General features: G+C 27.0%; 1 protein-coding gene across 2 annotated transcripts in view; it reads right to left on the bottom strand.

Annotated features, from left to right (window-relative positions):
- The window catches only part of Pgant2 (polypeptide N-acetylgalactosaminyltransferase 2), a 204,489-nt gene extending 193,021 nt beyond the window's left edge, over window positions 1-11,468 (bottom strand). For both annotated transcript variants that reach the window (XM_072898751.1, XM_072898752.1), the window contains exon 1: window positions 11,207-11,468. In XM_072898751.1, the coding sequence (XP_072754852.1) occupies window positions 11,207-11,296 (90 nt within the window). In that variant the 5' untranslated portion in view covers window positions 11,297-11,468. The remainder of the gene's footprint in view (window positions 1-11,206) is intronic.
- Between the last annotated feature and the right edge of the window lie 6,115 nt (window positions 11,469-17,583).

Here is a 17,583-nt window from a genome sequence, read left to right as displayed (position 1 = left end):
TATTTAAGCAAATATAAATTACTATTTTACTATAATAACTATAAAATATAATTCCATAAATAATATTTTTAATAAACTTGTAAAATATTTATTTATTTATTACAAATAATTTTTATCATACTGTCATCTTTGCATCTATCATGCCATGCAAAACTTAATAAAATTGATTTGACATCATCGAGTTTAAAAATTTTTTTAAATTTATACATTTAAAATTACTTTACTTTAATTACTTTTTTTATTTTATATATGTAATTATATATATATAATATTTTTTTTATTCTTCTAATTCTATAGTATATATATAAAATTCTTTTATGATATAAAAAGGTAAGTTATTTTTACACACATTTATATACACATGTATAAGAGTTTATCGTATATTAAAATAGAATTAATAAAAGAATTTATAGTTTTCATGATTATAATATTGTTGCACTTTCTAACTGATTTTAATCAATTTTGATATTTATTTTCACACTGTTATTTATTTACAAACATTTGTGCGGAAAATAATAACACTCTTTCAAAAAGTAGTATGTGAACTTTAATTTTTACCAACAATAAGAATACAGAACACAACGAACAAATTAATAAAATAATTCTAACTGTTTGAAAGATAAGTTTACACAGCAATCAATTGAAACATATAAATAAAATAAATCTTCTCATTATCTCTCTATTCTCAAGAATCTTGAAAAGAGAAAACAATGTTGTACACTTTTTTATGTTTCATCTCCGTATTGAAGTAGCAAATCAAATTTAATATTTACTGTACCCATCTTTAAGAGATCATATTTGAGCACACTATCAAATTATTTATTAACAAGGACAATTTATATAAAAAGCTTATCTTGTAAAATCTTGTGGTTACTGAAGTGTTTTGTGGATTCATCTTTCAAACAACTATGATTATTCTATTAATTTTGTTGTTCCTTGTGTTCTGTATTCTTAGATCAATATTAAAGTTAACATATTACCTTATAAAAGAATGTCATATTTTTTGCGCAAATGCTTGTAAATGAGTGACAGTACGGAGATAAATATCATAATTAATTAAAATCAATCAGAAAGCGCAACGATAATATAACATATTTCGGAAACTATTAATTCTTTTATCAATTCTCTTTATTTTAATATATAATATACTTTTACATAAGTGACAGTGGGTGTAAAAGTAACTATTTTTTATACTATATAAAAGAAAAAGAAAAAAAAATATATGTAGGTATATGAAATTACATGAAGAAGTTATAATATCGTGTATTGTGGGTGAAATGAATGGTACTGCTGCCGAAAGAACTCTCCAGTGACATATGAATGCCTGGTTAAACTGTTAAAAGAATCGGAAGAGGATGAAACGGAAAATGTTTGAGAGAAATTTTTTCCTTTTTGAGAAAGTAAAAGGGGCAAGAAAGAACCAATGACTATACGTGAATATCCATGAAATAATTCCTAGTCTCTATAAAAAGACAATTGGCTATATCAAATAAATGACTAAATTCAGCAAACAATTTATTATGTCCTAATAAAATTACATTCCAAGAGAGATTTTCGATATTCCATTAAAAATTTATTTACTAACATAATAATATATAGAAAATTATTATCGATTAGATAATATAAATTTATTAATGAGAGAATAAAATAGAAGTGTCTATGTTTTGCTCTCAATAAAATAAGTGGAGCAAAACATACATAGTTTATAACTTGCAGATATTCAATATCGAAAGCCAATTACTGAATATCAATTTGTTGGACGATAAATAGGATGGCTGAAAAACCAGATTACTGTTTCCATATCGTAAATAAATAGCATGAATAAATATCAATTAACTGAATCTGTACAAAACGACGATAAAACCGATAAATGAGCTCGCCTGATTAGCTAAGGCAAAATTTGTCAACTGTTTAATCTGACATGACTAACACACTTTGATACATATATACAATTTACACACACACACACACACACACACACACACGCGCGCGCGCGCGCGCGCAAATACACAAATTCTATAATTGAAAAAAAAAAATTTTAATATAAATATATGCGATAAAATAAAATAAAAAAAAAAAACATAAGCTAATAATATCCGAAGAATTAAGGAAATGAATCATAAAAGTAATGTTCGAAAATGGAGTCACGAATTTAAAAATTGCGTGACAAAATTTTCCTGAAACAAAAGTACAAGTTAAAATCGTAAACTGAGGAGGAGCCATTATATCAAACTCCTCTCACATCCTTCTACACACGACAGATCAGAATATTATGCACTAGCGTAACGTTGATAATTACACAAATCAAATTACTCGCCTGCTCTACATTTACTCATCGTATAATTAACGTCTCTCGTCGGTGGTAATGTAATATGGCGGATGTAGCATGCAACGCGAACAAAGCGTGAGAACGTGTACGAGATACGTCTTCTCGACTTACAAACCAAGAAGAATTGTGACGGTAATATCGTTTACTGTATGTAATTCGTCAGCGTTAGTTTTATTTGTGTATTACATATTTTTTTAATCAAAATTATTAAATGAGAAAAGTGAGTCGAGGCGCGGTAATAAGGGAGAAAACTTTTCATCAATATACATATTACAAAATATACAATTTCATTCAAAAATATGTGTACATTAAATATGGGCGTTTAGGACCATTTTTTGATGCATCTTTAATAAAAATTGGTGAAATTATTTTTTTTGATTCAGTAACAGTTATATATGAAAATATTTCTGACGCGATCAATAATAGAAGAAACGACAATATTCCATACTTCTATTCTTATTCGCAATGTGAAGTAAAAGGAACTATTTGCATATAATAAGATCGAGAAGAGGAAGAAAAGGGCCGCGTTATGAAGAACTTATATGAAAATGTGCCATTTCGTTGAAATATCGCAATGCATTTCGTCGAAGTAGCACAACGATGATGATTCAATCGTTCCTTTATGTCGCGCTTTAAATATTAGATAGACGGTACCAAATGTACCTATGCTGGAAACTATTTTCTTTTATACTTCAATCTTATTTCGAGCAAAAATAAAAAAAAAACTTAAAATACTCATTAAATTGAAATACATTTTTTAATAATAATTATCTTTTGACATATCGTAATAAGTATAGTGTAGCGTAACTATAATATTTATACAAAACAATATCAATTTAGAATAAAATACAAATATCAGGATAAAATGTTAAAATAAAATACAAATGATAAAAAATTAAAATGTCTGAAATTACGCGTGCGATAACAAAAGGTATGCACAATCAGAAATTCAATTGTCCCCTTGTGCCCAGACAATAAACGAACTTTGTAATCACGTCATAATCTGATTTGAAATATACACAACTGCACACAGAATAAAGGACAAAATCTCCATCAACGATTCTGTAAAACGAACGTTTTAATGCGGTATTCTTATTTGAATGTACGACTTTCGCCATACGAGCAACTATACACACGCGTGATACTCCAAACAACCGATGATTTAATCAACTCCGCTACGAAAGGAGCACTCGACGGTGCTTCGATTGCGGCCGTCGTGCTTAACGACCGAATCGTTTCCTACAGGTTAACGCGATTAGTTCGCCCCATTAGCGCGTTCGCGTTTAAGCGGCGCGTCGCGTCGGCGATTATGTAGAGACGAGTCAGGTCAGTCAGCGAACAAGAATGCTTCCTCTCCTCTCTCTCTCTAGCTCTTTCATGAAACTATTCGATTTTAACTATTCGTTGAGAAAAAAAATATTCCCACCCGAGATAGATGGGAAAGACTTCGCCCAATGAATTTTACTGCGCCCCGCGATAAGTGTGCGCCGGAGACACGGATTCCAGCGTCGTCGGTTTCCGCGGTAAATGGTGGCGGTGAAATTTATAGCGTTCAAGAATATTCCCTTTAAACGATGAAATTTCGGCGACTCTGCAGTTTTGCGCCGACCAACGGAAAATCGTATGAATATAAAATATTATTCATTATTATTATTATACATTTGATGTAAGTATATAATTATTCTTAGTTACTATCTATGATTCAACGGCTACTGAAATAAAATCGATAAATAAATCAAAGTTAGTGATAGGATATCTGAAATAATAGAGGAATATCTTAAGATCAATTTGAATATTCGATTACATTGATTCGTTTAATCGCGAACGATTAGCGACGATTAATAGGTGTTAGAGGTTGAAAGGATTACGATCTGCGGTCTCCGTCATTCGGTGATGTAAAGCCGTTTGCGAAACCGATAGTAACATCGCTGATTGACAAATGTCTTCTGAATTTCTTTTAATATGTTGCGTGTACAAAGTCAAGTGAAATATTATAAATCACGATTTCATCGACATACTCGATGTGCTTTTACACGAGTTTCTTTGCAGTGTACATTAATCGAAGACTGCGATTAATGTGTGCCATGTGTTGAACTGCTATGCAACTTCAATAATAACGCAAAAGTCAACAAGTTTATCAAATACCGCGAATCCTCATTTCAATTGCATTTGTTAATTAATTTAATTAAAACATTAATTGCTGTGAAAAATACAATTATTCAATGGTATATCGAAAAATAAATTCTCGTTTGTTTTTTTTTCATTTGTAAATTTAATAATTATTCAATTATTAAAAAAATTATTATATTTTATTATTATATATGCGTATTACTTTTTTTATAATAGTCAAACAAATTATTCTAAGATGATTCATTAAATATAAATAAAACTGCTCTAATAAATTCAATTTCATTGAATAGGAATCCAAAGTTTGATGCTTTTATTAATTTTTCAGCTATGAACGATAGCATGTAGGGAATGTAGTCATAATTGCATTACAGCTGCAGGGAATAAGAAAAACTGAGAAGTACGCAAGAAAATTTAAATTGGCGATGTACAATTCTGAGATAATATTATTCAGTAAATAATAGTATTGTGTTCACAGAGTGAGATGTTCTGGAATGAAAGAAAATATGGAACAATCCTTAGGAAAAACAGAGAATCTAAATGAGAATTACAATGCCTTGATCGATTTTCCCCGGCCTTTTAAAAGCAAATGTAGGTTTTAGAAAGACGGCGTTGCACTATTCGTTCATATTATCCGCGTTATTCGTTTTATCCGTCTTACTTTTTGTTCCGCGTCTAACAATAAAATAAATTGATATAGCTATGCCACAAAAAAGGTCTGACTACGTCATTTTTCCATAAAGGTGGACAATTCACCAAATTTATTTAGCGAAAAGCAAACGCGTAATATTACTTGTTGCAAAACTCGAATCCGCCTTCCATTTAATGCATTATAATGCATACGTCGCAAATGACAAATAAGTAACTGCACTTTTAGTTTATTCAGCATGGTTTAAAAATATCAATGTGTTTCAAGTTGCAATGTCCCCAAAATAGAATAGCTTGATGTTCACGATTTAACACATTTAGCTTGACAAGCGTATCACGTAACGAAATGCTCGAATATTATACCATTTACACACTGCATACATATATACATACCTATACAGTTGAATGCGGTAGAGTTGTCCTCATGTGTCATGAATGAAACAATACATATGTATATTGCACTTCCTTACAAATGATTATTTACTTTCTCAATTATCGATTATAAATTAAACGGCCAAATTATTTTGACGCGCATAATATATATAATAAAAGAAATTTCTCTTTATCGTAACACTCGTACTTGCATGTTTCATATAATTTATATAATTCAAGAGATATTTCGAGTCAAAAGAGTTAAAGTTAAACTTTCTAAAATATCTAAAAGTTTGTTATCTATAAAAAATAGATTGCCGTTCTGGCATTCAAGAAAATGACAATAAAGAAATATGGGTATGTCTAGATTATAGAATATAGACATACTTCATTTAATATTTACAGTTAAAACAATACATTATCGAAAATTGCACATATATTATATATAAGTGCGGGAGATACATTTGGACGATGAAAAACAAACGTATATGTCAATCTTTAAATCATGTTCCAGTCACGGGATAAATCATTTTGCATATTAATGTGATTTTGTCATGAATACGCGTTGCTCTTGCGAGGATCTCAATTCTTAAAGTGATCTCAACCGATTTTAGCCAATGTACAAATAAAATATTACAATCCACAAGTGACCAAATATTCCAAATGTGTGCCAAATTTTAATGAGCACACTTAACATCTGAAGCGTTTTTAATAAAATCAGTTTAAAGTTTAAAATAAATAAAATTTTTTTTATTCGCTTAAAAGACATTCGCATGCATGTATAATATCTTATCGCTTTGATAAGTCACTTATGTCATAATCATTTTTTCCCATTTCCAGTTTCATAGCAAGATATTATAATCTGAAATACCATATAAGCATAAAATCAATGTAATTATTCCGTATATATCTTCGAAATATAGAAGGGTGCGGAACCTGAAATGACAACGCGTTCTCTCTTATGGATTAAGTAATTTGGAACAACTTCTCATAATTACGTAACTCGTTGGTGCAAATTGAGGCATAACTTCGCATACTTAATTGTAACTCTAATCTATTCTAATCTAATCTAAGATGCTGTCAAGCGATTTCGCGTTACTGACGAGAAAGTGGCTTGTAAATTAACGCGTATAAATTTCATTATATGCGCGGCGCCGGCGTATTACTAATTATTCGCACGACATTTCTAATTTTAGTTGACAAACTGTAACCCAAATTTTGCACAAGTATAACTTCGATTTATCATCCTTTCCCTCTCTCTAATATCATAATGTATACAAATTATCTAATATTCCAAAATGCAGATACATTCGCCTGCACATTAATATTGTAATATAAGAAAAATATTTCACGCTGTTATAATGAACGGTATGCATTTAATAATAATAACAATTAAATATAAAAGCATTATCTAATTATGGACGTGGATGATATTAATATGTCGGAATTTTGGTCGAATCAATTTAACCATCGATAATTCATATATGTATATATTCCTATAACGTGTGCATGCATATACATGTATACTGTATATATCGGTCTTTTTATCAAAATTCGACGAGCTGTAAATTGCGCCAGAAAATCGCGGTAGCCCAAGTTTGTCCGATGAAGCGTCCGCATTTTACGGTAGCACGGACGTACGTGTCGCACGCGATCACGCGAGAGTAGTCAATCGGAACATGTGCCACGACAGAGGCCGTCGCACTCTGTCATTATTCACGTCACATTAAGCATTTATTATGTTTAACGTTACATTTACCTCGGGTTTCGTTCGTTTCCAGAGTTCGACATAACATGCGTCACTCGAATCACATCGGACACCATAGCCGCGAGTCGTGCATAAATAAAGTTTTGTTGCGATAAACGCGTCGTTAAACGCGTCCTCTCATTTTAATAACACAATAAATTTTTTCGTCAATTTTACTTACCAATATTATTTAATATATGTATATATATAATATACATATAATATACGTATAATATACAGTATATTTTCAAATATATTTATGTGTATATTGTTTTTAATACTTATGTGTATATTTTTTAACAAATAAATTGAGCAAATTCACACGGTATATTTTAATTTTACGAATATTTTGATTGGAACTGCAACAACAAATAAAAGATATGCACTCAAAACTTTGAAAAACATATGTGTATATGTGTATGCCACGAAATATACATATTTTTCAACGAAATTTTTTGCTGTGCTTTGCATGTAATTTTTTAAAGTATTCTATATTTACGCTTCTGGGATTTGCATTCCCAGATAATTTTAACGTATGTTTAAAGATATCATGTGCTGAGCGAGCACGGTTGCGTTAAATTTGCTGCAAGTTGTCAGTTTTTATATGTATATATGTTGTATTTTTGTAAATCATAAAATAATTTCTATAGTACTTATTTAGATTTCTGATAAAGTATTATCGTGTAGTAAATTAAATTTATCGAATTAAATTTTTCGAAGAAAAAGAAAAATAGATTCTGTTTGACATTAATTCCAGACTATTAAATTACTATTGCGTATTATTATTTATATTAGTTAAAATGTTGTTTTTTTTATACTTTGGAAACGTTTTGCGTATTACTTTTTTATTTTTATATAAGCTTTTATTTATATAACCATAAAAGCTTTATTTTAAAAATATACTATATAACTATAATAAAAAATTATTATTTATTATTAATATATCATAATTATTTCTAAAATTACTGCTATTCTCAGTTTTCTAAAATAATGTTAATACATAATACACTGTCTTAACTTTTCTTTTTATTTATTTCCGCTCCTGTGTAGACTCGAAATAAGAATAAATACTAATCAAAAGATAAAAGTAGCCTTGATAAGAAATATATCTAAATATAAAACATGCCACATTAAACTGAATAAGCGAAAATATCTAATTAAAACACAAGATTTGATATACACTCATCTCATTTAAAGAAAATATTGCACACATATATATATATCTCAAATATCATAATATTATTTGCAAATTATTTATATAGATATAAATGTTTTTAAAATTTTCAAATAATATTTTTTAAAAAGATATATAATTAGTAAAGATATTTTAAATATGATGTATTTTTTAAGTAAAGAAATTATCAATGAATTAATATTAATATATATTAATTATAATATCACTTTATAGCTGAGAATTAAAAGAATAAATAATGTACAAATATTTACTTTTCATGTAAATGACATTGATTGCTTTAATCACGATATATTAATAATATAATATATTAAATGTACCTTCAATAAACTTTCAATAAAATGCTTGGAATTTTACTGACGTTATAATCGCGAGTGTGAATAATTGAACCGTATAAAATAAGTTTGTATAATTAAATTGAGAGCTAACTTTCGTATATGCAATAAGAAAGTTGATAATAAGTATACGTGTAAATAAACATGTTATTTCATATCTTTGGAGTGATATGCGACATCTAACAAAATTAAAAGATATGAAAAAGTATCGATATTTTGTTTTAGTTTTTATCAGAGTATCAAGTTCAAGGAATTAGCTACGTACCGAGTTCGAGAAAGCCAAGCAGTGCCGGGTGCTAACTCGAGCGTGCCTTTTTAGGAGTTAGAGATAAGATAAGAACGCGAGAAGAACGCAAGAAGAAAGTCCGGAAGGCCAATAAGTCGTGAGAGGTTTTGCGAATCAAATGAATGAAATTCGAATTTTCTATTCGCGAATCAAATGATTGTAATTATTGACTATCGATTGAGGCCGTGTTGATTATTTAGCTCAGTAGTCCGCGTGGATTATTTATAGCTCAAGAAATTCGGGACGCCACACTGGGATAATCGTGTATTCAATTCGGAATATATATATATATATAATGAATCTTCCAAGATTCAAATTTTTATTGGAGTTTGCAAAGGGTTAACGATTATGTGACGTAATTATTACAATTTATTTAATGTATATATATACAGATATATATATATGTGTGTGTTTGTGTGTGTGTATAATACGTATAATAAAATTAAAAAATATAAAAGTTTAATTAAACTATTTATTGAAATTTTTTCAAAAAATTTACTTACACCAAATTATTAAATAGTACTTTACAACATATTTTAATACATTAAATCGCGCGTACCGGGGGGTTTCAATACATTATTAAATTATAATTATTCAATTAATTATAACTAAATATAATTAATATCAAGGATTAAATTATATCTACATATATTAAATTGCTGATTATAACAATTTTAAAGGATTTTGTGTCTATATTACGGATTAATTCAGTTATCAAATTGTATGTACTAAGCGATCATTTAAAAGAGTCAAAGGAGCAAAAAATTTAAATTGAGATTAATAGTTTGAAATTTGAATATGGCAGATAAAGGTATTGTATGCCAGAGATAATCGATCTTTTTCCTTCCCAAACTTATTGGGTTAAATATTTCGTGATATTATTCTGTGGAATGCGGATGTTGATCACGTACGACGATGTAATGAGGTCAATATGCCTGTTGGGATTTAAAATACAGTCAAGCACCACTTGTTTTTTATATAAATAAAAGAATATTTACAGGAATATATTTCTAAAATATATTTTTTTTAAAGAAAACATTATTTCACGTAATAATAATAATAATAATTATTATTATTATATATACAATATATATATATATATATATATATATATGTATATATATATAATATGCAAAGTAATTGAATAATTTGGAATTAATATCAAATAGAATCTGTTTTTCTTTATTTTATTTGAAAAATTTATTACACGATAATGTATTAGAAATCTAAACAAGTACTGTAGAAATTATTTTGCGTGTTTACAAAAATACAATATATGAAAACTGACAAGCTGCAGCATATGTAACGCAACCGTGCTCGCTCAGCACATATCTTTAAACACATGTTAAAATTATCTGCGATGCAAATCCCAGAAGCATGTGTGCGTAAATATAGAACATACGAGAACATACTTCAACAAATTATTTACATGCAAACCATAGCAAAAAATTTAATGGAAAAATAGGGATATGTTTTTGTAATATATATATTAACTTTTATCAATTTTTTTATATATCAATGTTTATCAACTTTTTTTCGAGTACGCATAATTTTTTGATTTGTTTTTGCAAATCCATTCAAAATATTTGTAAAAAATTATAATATACCAAATTTGCCTAATTTATTTGTATAAAAAATACACATATATATATTTGAAAAAAAATACATATATATGTATATTATTATTATTATTATTATATACAAATGTATATTATTAAACAGAATGTTAAAAATATAAGTATGTATTTTGGCGCCATTTAAAAGTTCAAACTCAAGGTATTTTAAGACATCATTTTACTTTTACTTTATCATTCCATTAAAATTTCGTTTCTTGACATAAAACTTAAAAAAAAATTAGTTTTTCATATCTTTTGTATATTATGAATAAACTATATATTATGAATAGATATGATTTTCATTATATATATATATATATATATATATATATATACATAATTATGTCATAAAAAATTAACAAGCACAACACTAAACAAACAGTAGATAACCTCAACAAGATACAAATAGTATATTTCACGGCTGTACAGAAAGTACGAAAAGTCTCTTTCGTATGTTACGAATATTATATCGATGGTGTCATTTCACGCATTATTATATTATTTTGAGACGTAAACACTACGATGAACTAACAATGAATGACAATATATCTTACCTTAGTATCCCTGGACGTGTGATAGTAGTAAACAAAGGCGAACATCCACGCGCATGACAAGAGCAACGCGATCTTGACATTCCGCCGCATGACTGATTCGGATTTCGCGTATCAGGGCTTTCGTCCGCCCGATTGATCTTCTCGGTACGTCCCTTCACCGCAAACCTTCGTTCTTTTCTCTCACGAAACAGAGCACGTTCACCCGCGAACACGTATAACACCTCGAAATAATACCAACGTACGTACCGGCAGCCGAAGCCATACTGCCGACAACGGACGAGAACGGCGACTGTGATGCTCCTCGCTTACCCGGCGCCATCTGATGGCGACGCGCCAAATCCGATTTTAGTCGCGCGCCGAAGAGCGCCAGATTTCAGACGAATGTCGGATAGATTACATAAAATAAAATTACCAATTTTTTTCACAATTAAGTAGATTCAATAGATTCAAAGATAATTAAAGAATGATAACTTATTATTATCAATCATTTTGATTACACCAAAATAACAAACAAGAATATTTTGTCACACCAAAAATTATTTTATTATTGTTAATGAGAAGTTCTACACATACAAATAATACATAAATACTGTAAATGTAAAAGATAAAATAATATTATACAACAAAATAACAAAATTAGGATTTAATATTAAAATATGTTATGAATTATTTGTATTCTTACATTGTGTCATGTGTTAATTATATGTTATGTATATTTATTAATTATGTGTTATATATATTTATGAGGTTTAGTTATATAAAATATAAAAAAATAATATGTCACTATATATTATATATATTATATATACATATAATATAAAAAAATGAATTAATATAAAAATAAATTTTGTATAAAATATTTCTTGAACATTATTTTTTTTTATTAACTATTTCTTATGCTATGAATTATATTTTGAAACCCTACGTTAAAGAATCATGCTGACTCTTGTTAAAGCATTGTACAAATCATTGCTTTTAAGAACCGTTAAGAAAATCCAGGTTTAATCTTACAACAAATATTTCCAGTTTTCAATGAGAATCAGACATCGTAAATAAAACAACAAGAAATAATTCCGCGATGAAAATTGTTTCGACTTTTTATCGATACAAATCATGCATTTGATAATGTCAAAAATAAAAGCGTAAAAAGAACATTATATATTCGTAATAATATAATTTATTAATTCATTTAACGAGTAATTAATTTTGACCTGTAATTTCACAATATATATAATATCTAATTAAAATTAAATTAAAATTTTGTTTTATTTTATAAGATTTTTGAGAATATTGAATTTAATTTAATTTAAAAGAGTGAAAATAACAAAGTTAGTATCATTTAAAATTAGGTGTTTTAGTTTTGTTGAACTGTTTTCATTTCTTTCTCATAAAAGTCAGAAAAATATTAAATATTAATTTTTAAATTCTAATTAGAATCAGTAGCTTAATAAATATTTTTTTTAAATCTTATAACTGCGTCAATATTTTGCGAATTTTTTAAAATTTTAAAGGTATATTCTTTAGACATTAAAAAAATCGAGGGTTCTTAATGACACATAGGTATACGATTTAATGATATATATTTAATATATTTTGTTTTTAACGCTGAAACCATAATCTTATAAATAATAAAGCGTTTTAATATCGTAAAATAACAAATTAAAAAAAATATTTTCTTAATAAATAATAAAACAAAGGTAGGCTATAAAGAGCAAACGTAATACAAATAACGGTCATAAAACAGTTCAAATTGCAATATTTATAAGATAAATATATTATAATATTAAAGGTATTGGTACAGTTTACATGTCACATCTAAATTAAAGCGAATATTAAATATTCCAATTTGAACTGTTTTATAACCATTATTTATGTTACGTTTGCTCTTTATAGCCTACCTTTGTTTTATTATTTAGAATTAAAGAGGGTCGATTTTATTAATTTACTTATTATTTTTTTATGTATAATTTAAATATACTTATTATTAAACTTGAAAAGCATTTCCAATTATTGGAGTTACAGCGGTATCACTTGGATATTCTTTTGCCAACATTTTATTTGGTATGTAATGAGTAGTGAGCCTTCAAATTTACAAAAATGTCGTCCTATCTTTGTATTATCTATATTTGTCGGCGAGTATAGTAAACCTAATGATATAGTATCTAAAATAGGAAATATATATTTTATATTGTAAAGGTAAAAAAAATCATAAAATATATGATTACAAGATTAGTCATACTTTATTGAATATAACATATTGTGTTACCTTTAACGAGAATTATAATATGGTTGATATTTAATAAAATTTAATATAGATATCTTATCACGCATGTGATTTACGTACAGCCGCACAGATGCGAAAATATAGAATATAATTTATATATTTGTAAATATAATTTGTATAAGAAATTGTTACAATATTTATGTATTAATTTCATCCAACTATTTCGATTTTGTGGGCTATAACAAAAAAAAATAATATTGTTCTGAGTGCATTACGATCATTTCAATCGCAAACTTAATATTTTCTATGTTTTTTTAAATGTTTGTTTCTGGGGCATCTTCATATGTTATCTATATGTGTATGTGGAAAATATAATAGCAAAATTTAACTGAAATCGTGTTATGCGATTTTATATACATATATAAATTAACTATTGTAACTACTTATAAATTATAAATAATTATAATCAATATAAATCTTTTTATATGTTATATTAAAATTAGTGTATTATTATATAGTATATGATAATATACCTTTATTGGCTCTATAATATATTCATAGTTACTCATTATTATTTGCATGATAATCTCCTGATCATATTTGTAATCTTGATTAATCTTATTTGGTTGTAGATTCTTAATTATATTTGATGTTATCTAAAAAGAAAATCAAACATTTTTTTACAGAGAATTTCGATTACACAGAAAAAATAATTGTTAATTTTATTCATTTTTCATAAAATAATTGGCTTATTCATTTGATAAAATTTTTACAAGGCTTAACTGATGCATATCTTTATTAATATAACTATTGTTATAAAATTAATAAAAACCTTTCAACCTGTGTGATTTCCTTTCGATAACTTAATTTGTCACATGGAATAGTCAATCTACCAATTCTTTTCCTGCCGAAAATGTTACGTGGATAAATTACATTGGGACAATCCTCGAGTATAAAGACTCTCCACCATCCAAATCTTCTAGATCACTAAAAATAATTTTAAAAATATACATTCACTTACGTATACATATATACATATATATAAATAAAATTAAAAAGATTAAGATGACTAGAACATATATAAATAATTATATATAAATAAAGAAAAATTATACTTACTGTCTCCATACCCATGCAATTTGAATACCTGTTTCATCAAATAATGTTTGATATTGTGAGAGATCACAGCGTATGCCAAGTCTTCTTGCTACACAGTAATATGTAGTATACTCAGTAGATACTTTCAATAGTATGTCAAGTACTACGGTATAAATTATATTAGAAAATAATTAGATTAAACTCTCACATAAGATTTTTATTTTAACAAACAATTTGACTGAACATTTTTATAAGGTATAGAAAGCATAGCTATACTCGTGCAGCGCACATAATAAAGTATAATTATAATTTAACATAATTTTACAATAACTTACATAATTCTCAATACATTTATCTTGCAGATCAAGTGATAACAATAATTTTAATTTTTGAACTTCTGGATACATACATTCAGAAAATATGTATTTTTCAAGAACACACATAATTTGCTTTGTTTCCGTTTGATTCCAAAAAGTATCATTAATATTGTTATTTCTCCAAATAAAAATTTCTCATTGTCAGAAGACATCAAAAATATTGAATGAGCTGGATATTCAATTTTAAGGCGGTCTAGTACTTTTTGCGCAATATCATTTAGCCACGTTTTTATAACCCAGTACGATACATGTGGTTGAAAATATTGTGCCACGATAGTAAGTAGCCGTTCTAAAATCTGTCTTTCCTCTGGCATATTTACAAATTTTTTGTGCTTGTGTATTAAGCGATATCGTTTTAAACAAAAAGTACTAAGAGCTTACAACGGACGTTATTTACTGTTTACGTATTACTAATTTTGTTTATATGCATGTATGAGTACGAATATGAACGCACAAAGTTCACTGTAGCTTCTAGCACTGTCTACTTGTAACCTTTGTAACGTGCACTGCACTTGACGTGGTTTAGATTGTAGATGCACTCTGCTTAGAATTATAAATGCTTCAAAGGTTTGTTGACTAATCAGAATAAAATGGACACAGATTTCTCTGTTCTGATTGGTAAACGAAAGTATGGTAGTATGTGTACAATAAATTCTTTGAAGACTCTTTTTTGGAGAAACTTCTTTTACTATTATACTTTTTAAGTGGTTTTTGTAATCCAATATTACTTCTGAATTACTTAGCTGTTTTGTTCATTAGATATCTAATCTTAAGTACTGAAAGATATCATGTGGTCGACCCTTTGCGAAGTTCTATAAAACTTGTTATCTGAGCTCTTTGTCCACTATAATCTTTGTTCCCCTTCTTTATCTTCTTTTCTCTCTGGATTTTTTGTTTGCATAATATAATTTATGTTTGCATAATATAATTTAATTTTCATAAAAGAATTTTTTTCTCAGTTGGTCTAATTTTTTTATATTATTATTTTTATTATTATTTTTGTATTATTATCTTTTTACTATTTTTATATTTGTAGAATTTTATATTTTGTAGAAAATTAATACAACTATTTTACATAATTTATTTGTAGACTTTCTGATAAATATAAATGTGCATAAAATATTACATTTCATTGATTTTATCGTTATCAGATAACTACACTGCGTGATGATTTTAGATTAGATCACTAAAAAAATAAAACTTGGCTTAAAGCAGGTCGGATCGTTTAATGTTTACAGCTGGTGGTCTAAAATAATTTAAGGGAGCTGAACACTGTAACGACGGAAAAAATTCGATTTTTTTTTACATTTTCTTAACTTATAATATATGGAGAATATAATGTATGGAAAAATAATTATGCTAAAATTCTTAAAAGTAACAGAACTAAGTTTTTGTTACACCGTACAGGACTCCAGACAAGTGTGACATTTTTACAACTAGTCCTGCATTTTTCTCAGCCAATTTACATCAAAATGATTTGAAATTTTAACAAAATATTTTTAAATATAATATCTTCAGTTAAGAGTACGGATTCTTTTACAATTGAAATTTCCTCAAAAAATGGTAAAATAACAATACTTTTTTTTGGATGATTTTCAAACTTTTCTTTTAAACATTATGCGCTATTTGCGAATAATTAAAATATTAAAATTTTCGTACGTTTAACTAAAACTACAGTCATATACTTAAAAAGAATCTTAGATTTTTTTATTTCAGATAATTTTTAAAGACTTTAGGTGTAGGGCCGATGTTCATGCAGAGTCTACTACAGACGACAGATTTTATATTAAAATAAAAACATTTAACCAAATAAAAAATATTTGTCAACAGTTCAAGAAATTCAATGCAAAAATATTTACTATTTGCTTTATAAGCGTGACAAAAAATTTTACATAAAATTGCATGTTAAAGCATACTTTGAGCGTACAAAATGATAGTAATATTGTATGTACGATTTTAAACAAATAAATTTATATAATATATATTTATATACATTTTATTTGTTTAAAATCGTACATACAATATTACTATCATTTTGTACGCTCAAAGTATGCTTTAACATGCAATTTTATGTATATCGGCACACACATACATTTTTCATATATGAATATGTAAAATATGTAAGTATGCCGATATGTACAAATTGGTGTGTTAAGAGCACAGACTTTTATATATTACTAGACTGCTAACTAATCCTAAGTTTTGCTTATATAAAATGTTTCCAAAAAGCATGTACTAAAAATAATTTATTTTCCACATGAATAGGAGTGCCCCTTCACACATGTACGCGCTTTATTATATGTATGTACACATAAGTGCAAAATAGATTACCTTTATGTACTTTTCGTACATAAAAATGAAGTCGCCTTATATATAAAGAGTTAGCAGTTTAGTGTTGAAATATATAAAAGTATTTATATATATAAAAGATAATTGGTCAATAATCATATTAATTATAGCAAATTAATAATAAAAATAAATATCTATTATTAATTTGCGTGAATAATATTAAAATTCATAAAATAAATTAAAGAGAATCCAGTATAAATTTATATTTATTAATGCTATTATAATATATATATATATATATATATATATATATATATATATATATATATCTAGACGATAAATGTGTTAACTTTTGGCACATAATCATTCTCTGAGTGTCATAATTTTCC

This window comes from Anoplolepis gracilipes, chromosome 9 (genome assembly GCF_047496725.1).
Source record: "Anoplolepis gracilipes chromosome 9, ASM4749672v1, whole genome shotgun sequence".
NCBI classification, from domain to species: Eukaryota; Metazoa; Arthropoda; class Insecta; order Hymenoptera; family Formicidae; genus Anoplolepis; species Anoplolepis gracilipes.
Note: the sequence above shows the minus strand (reverse complement) of the source record. Positions and strands in the feature narration are given on the sequence as shown.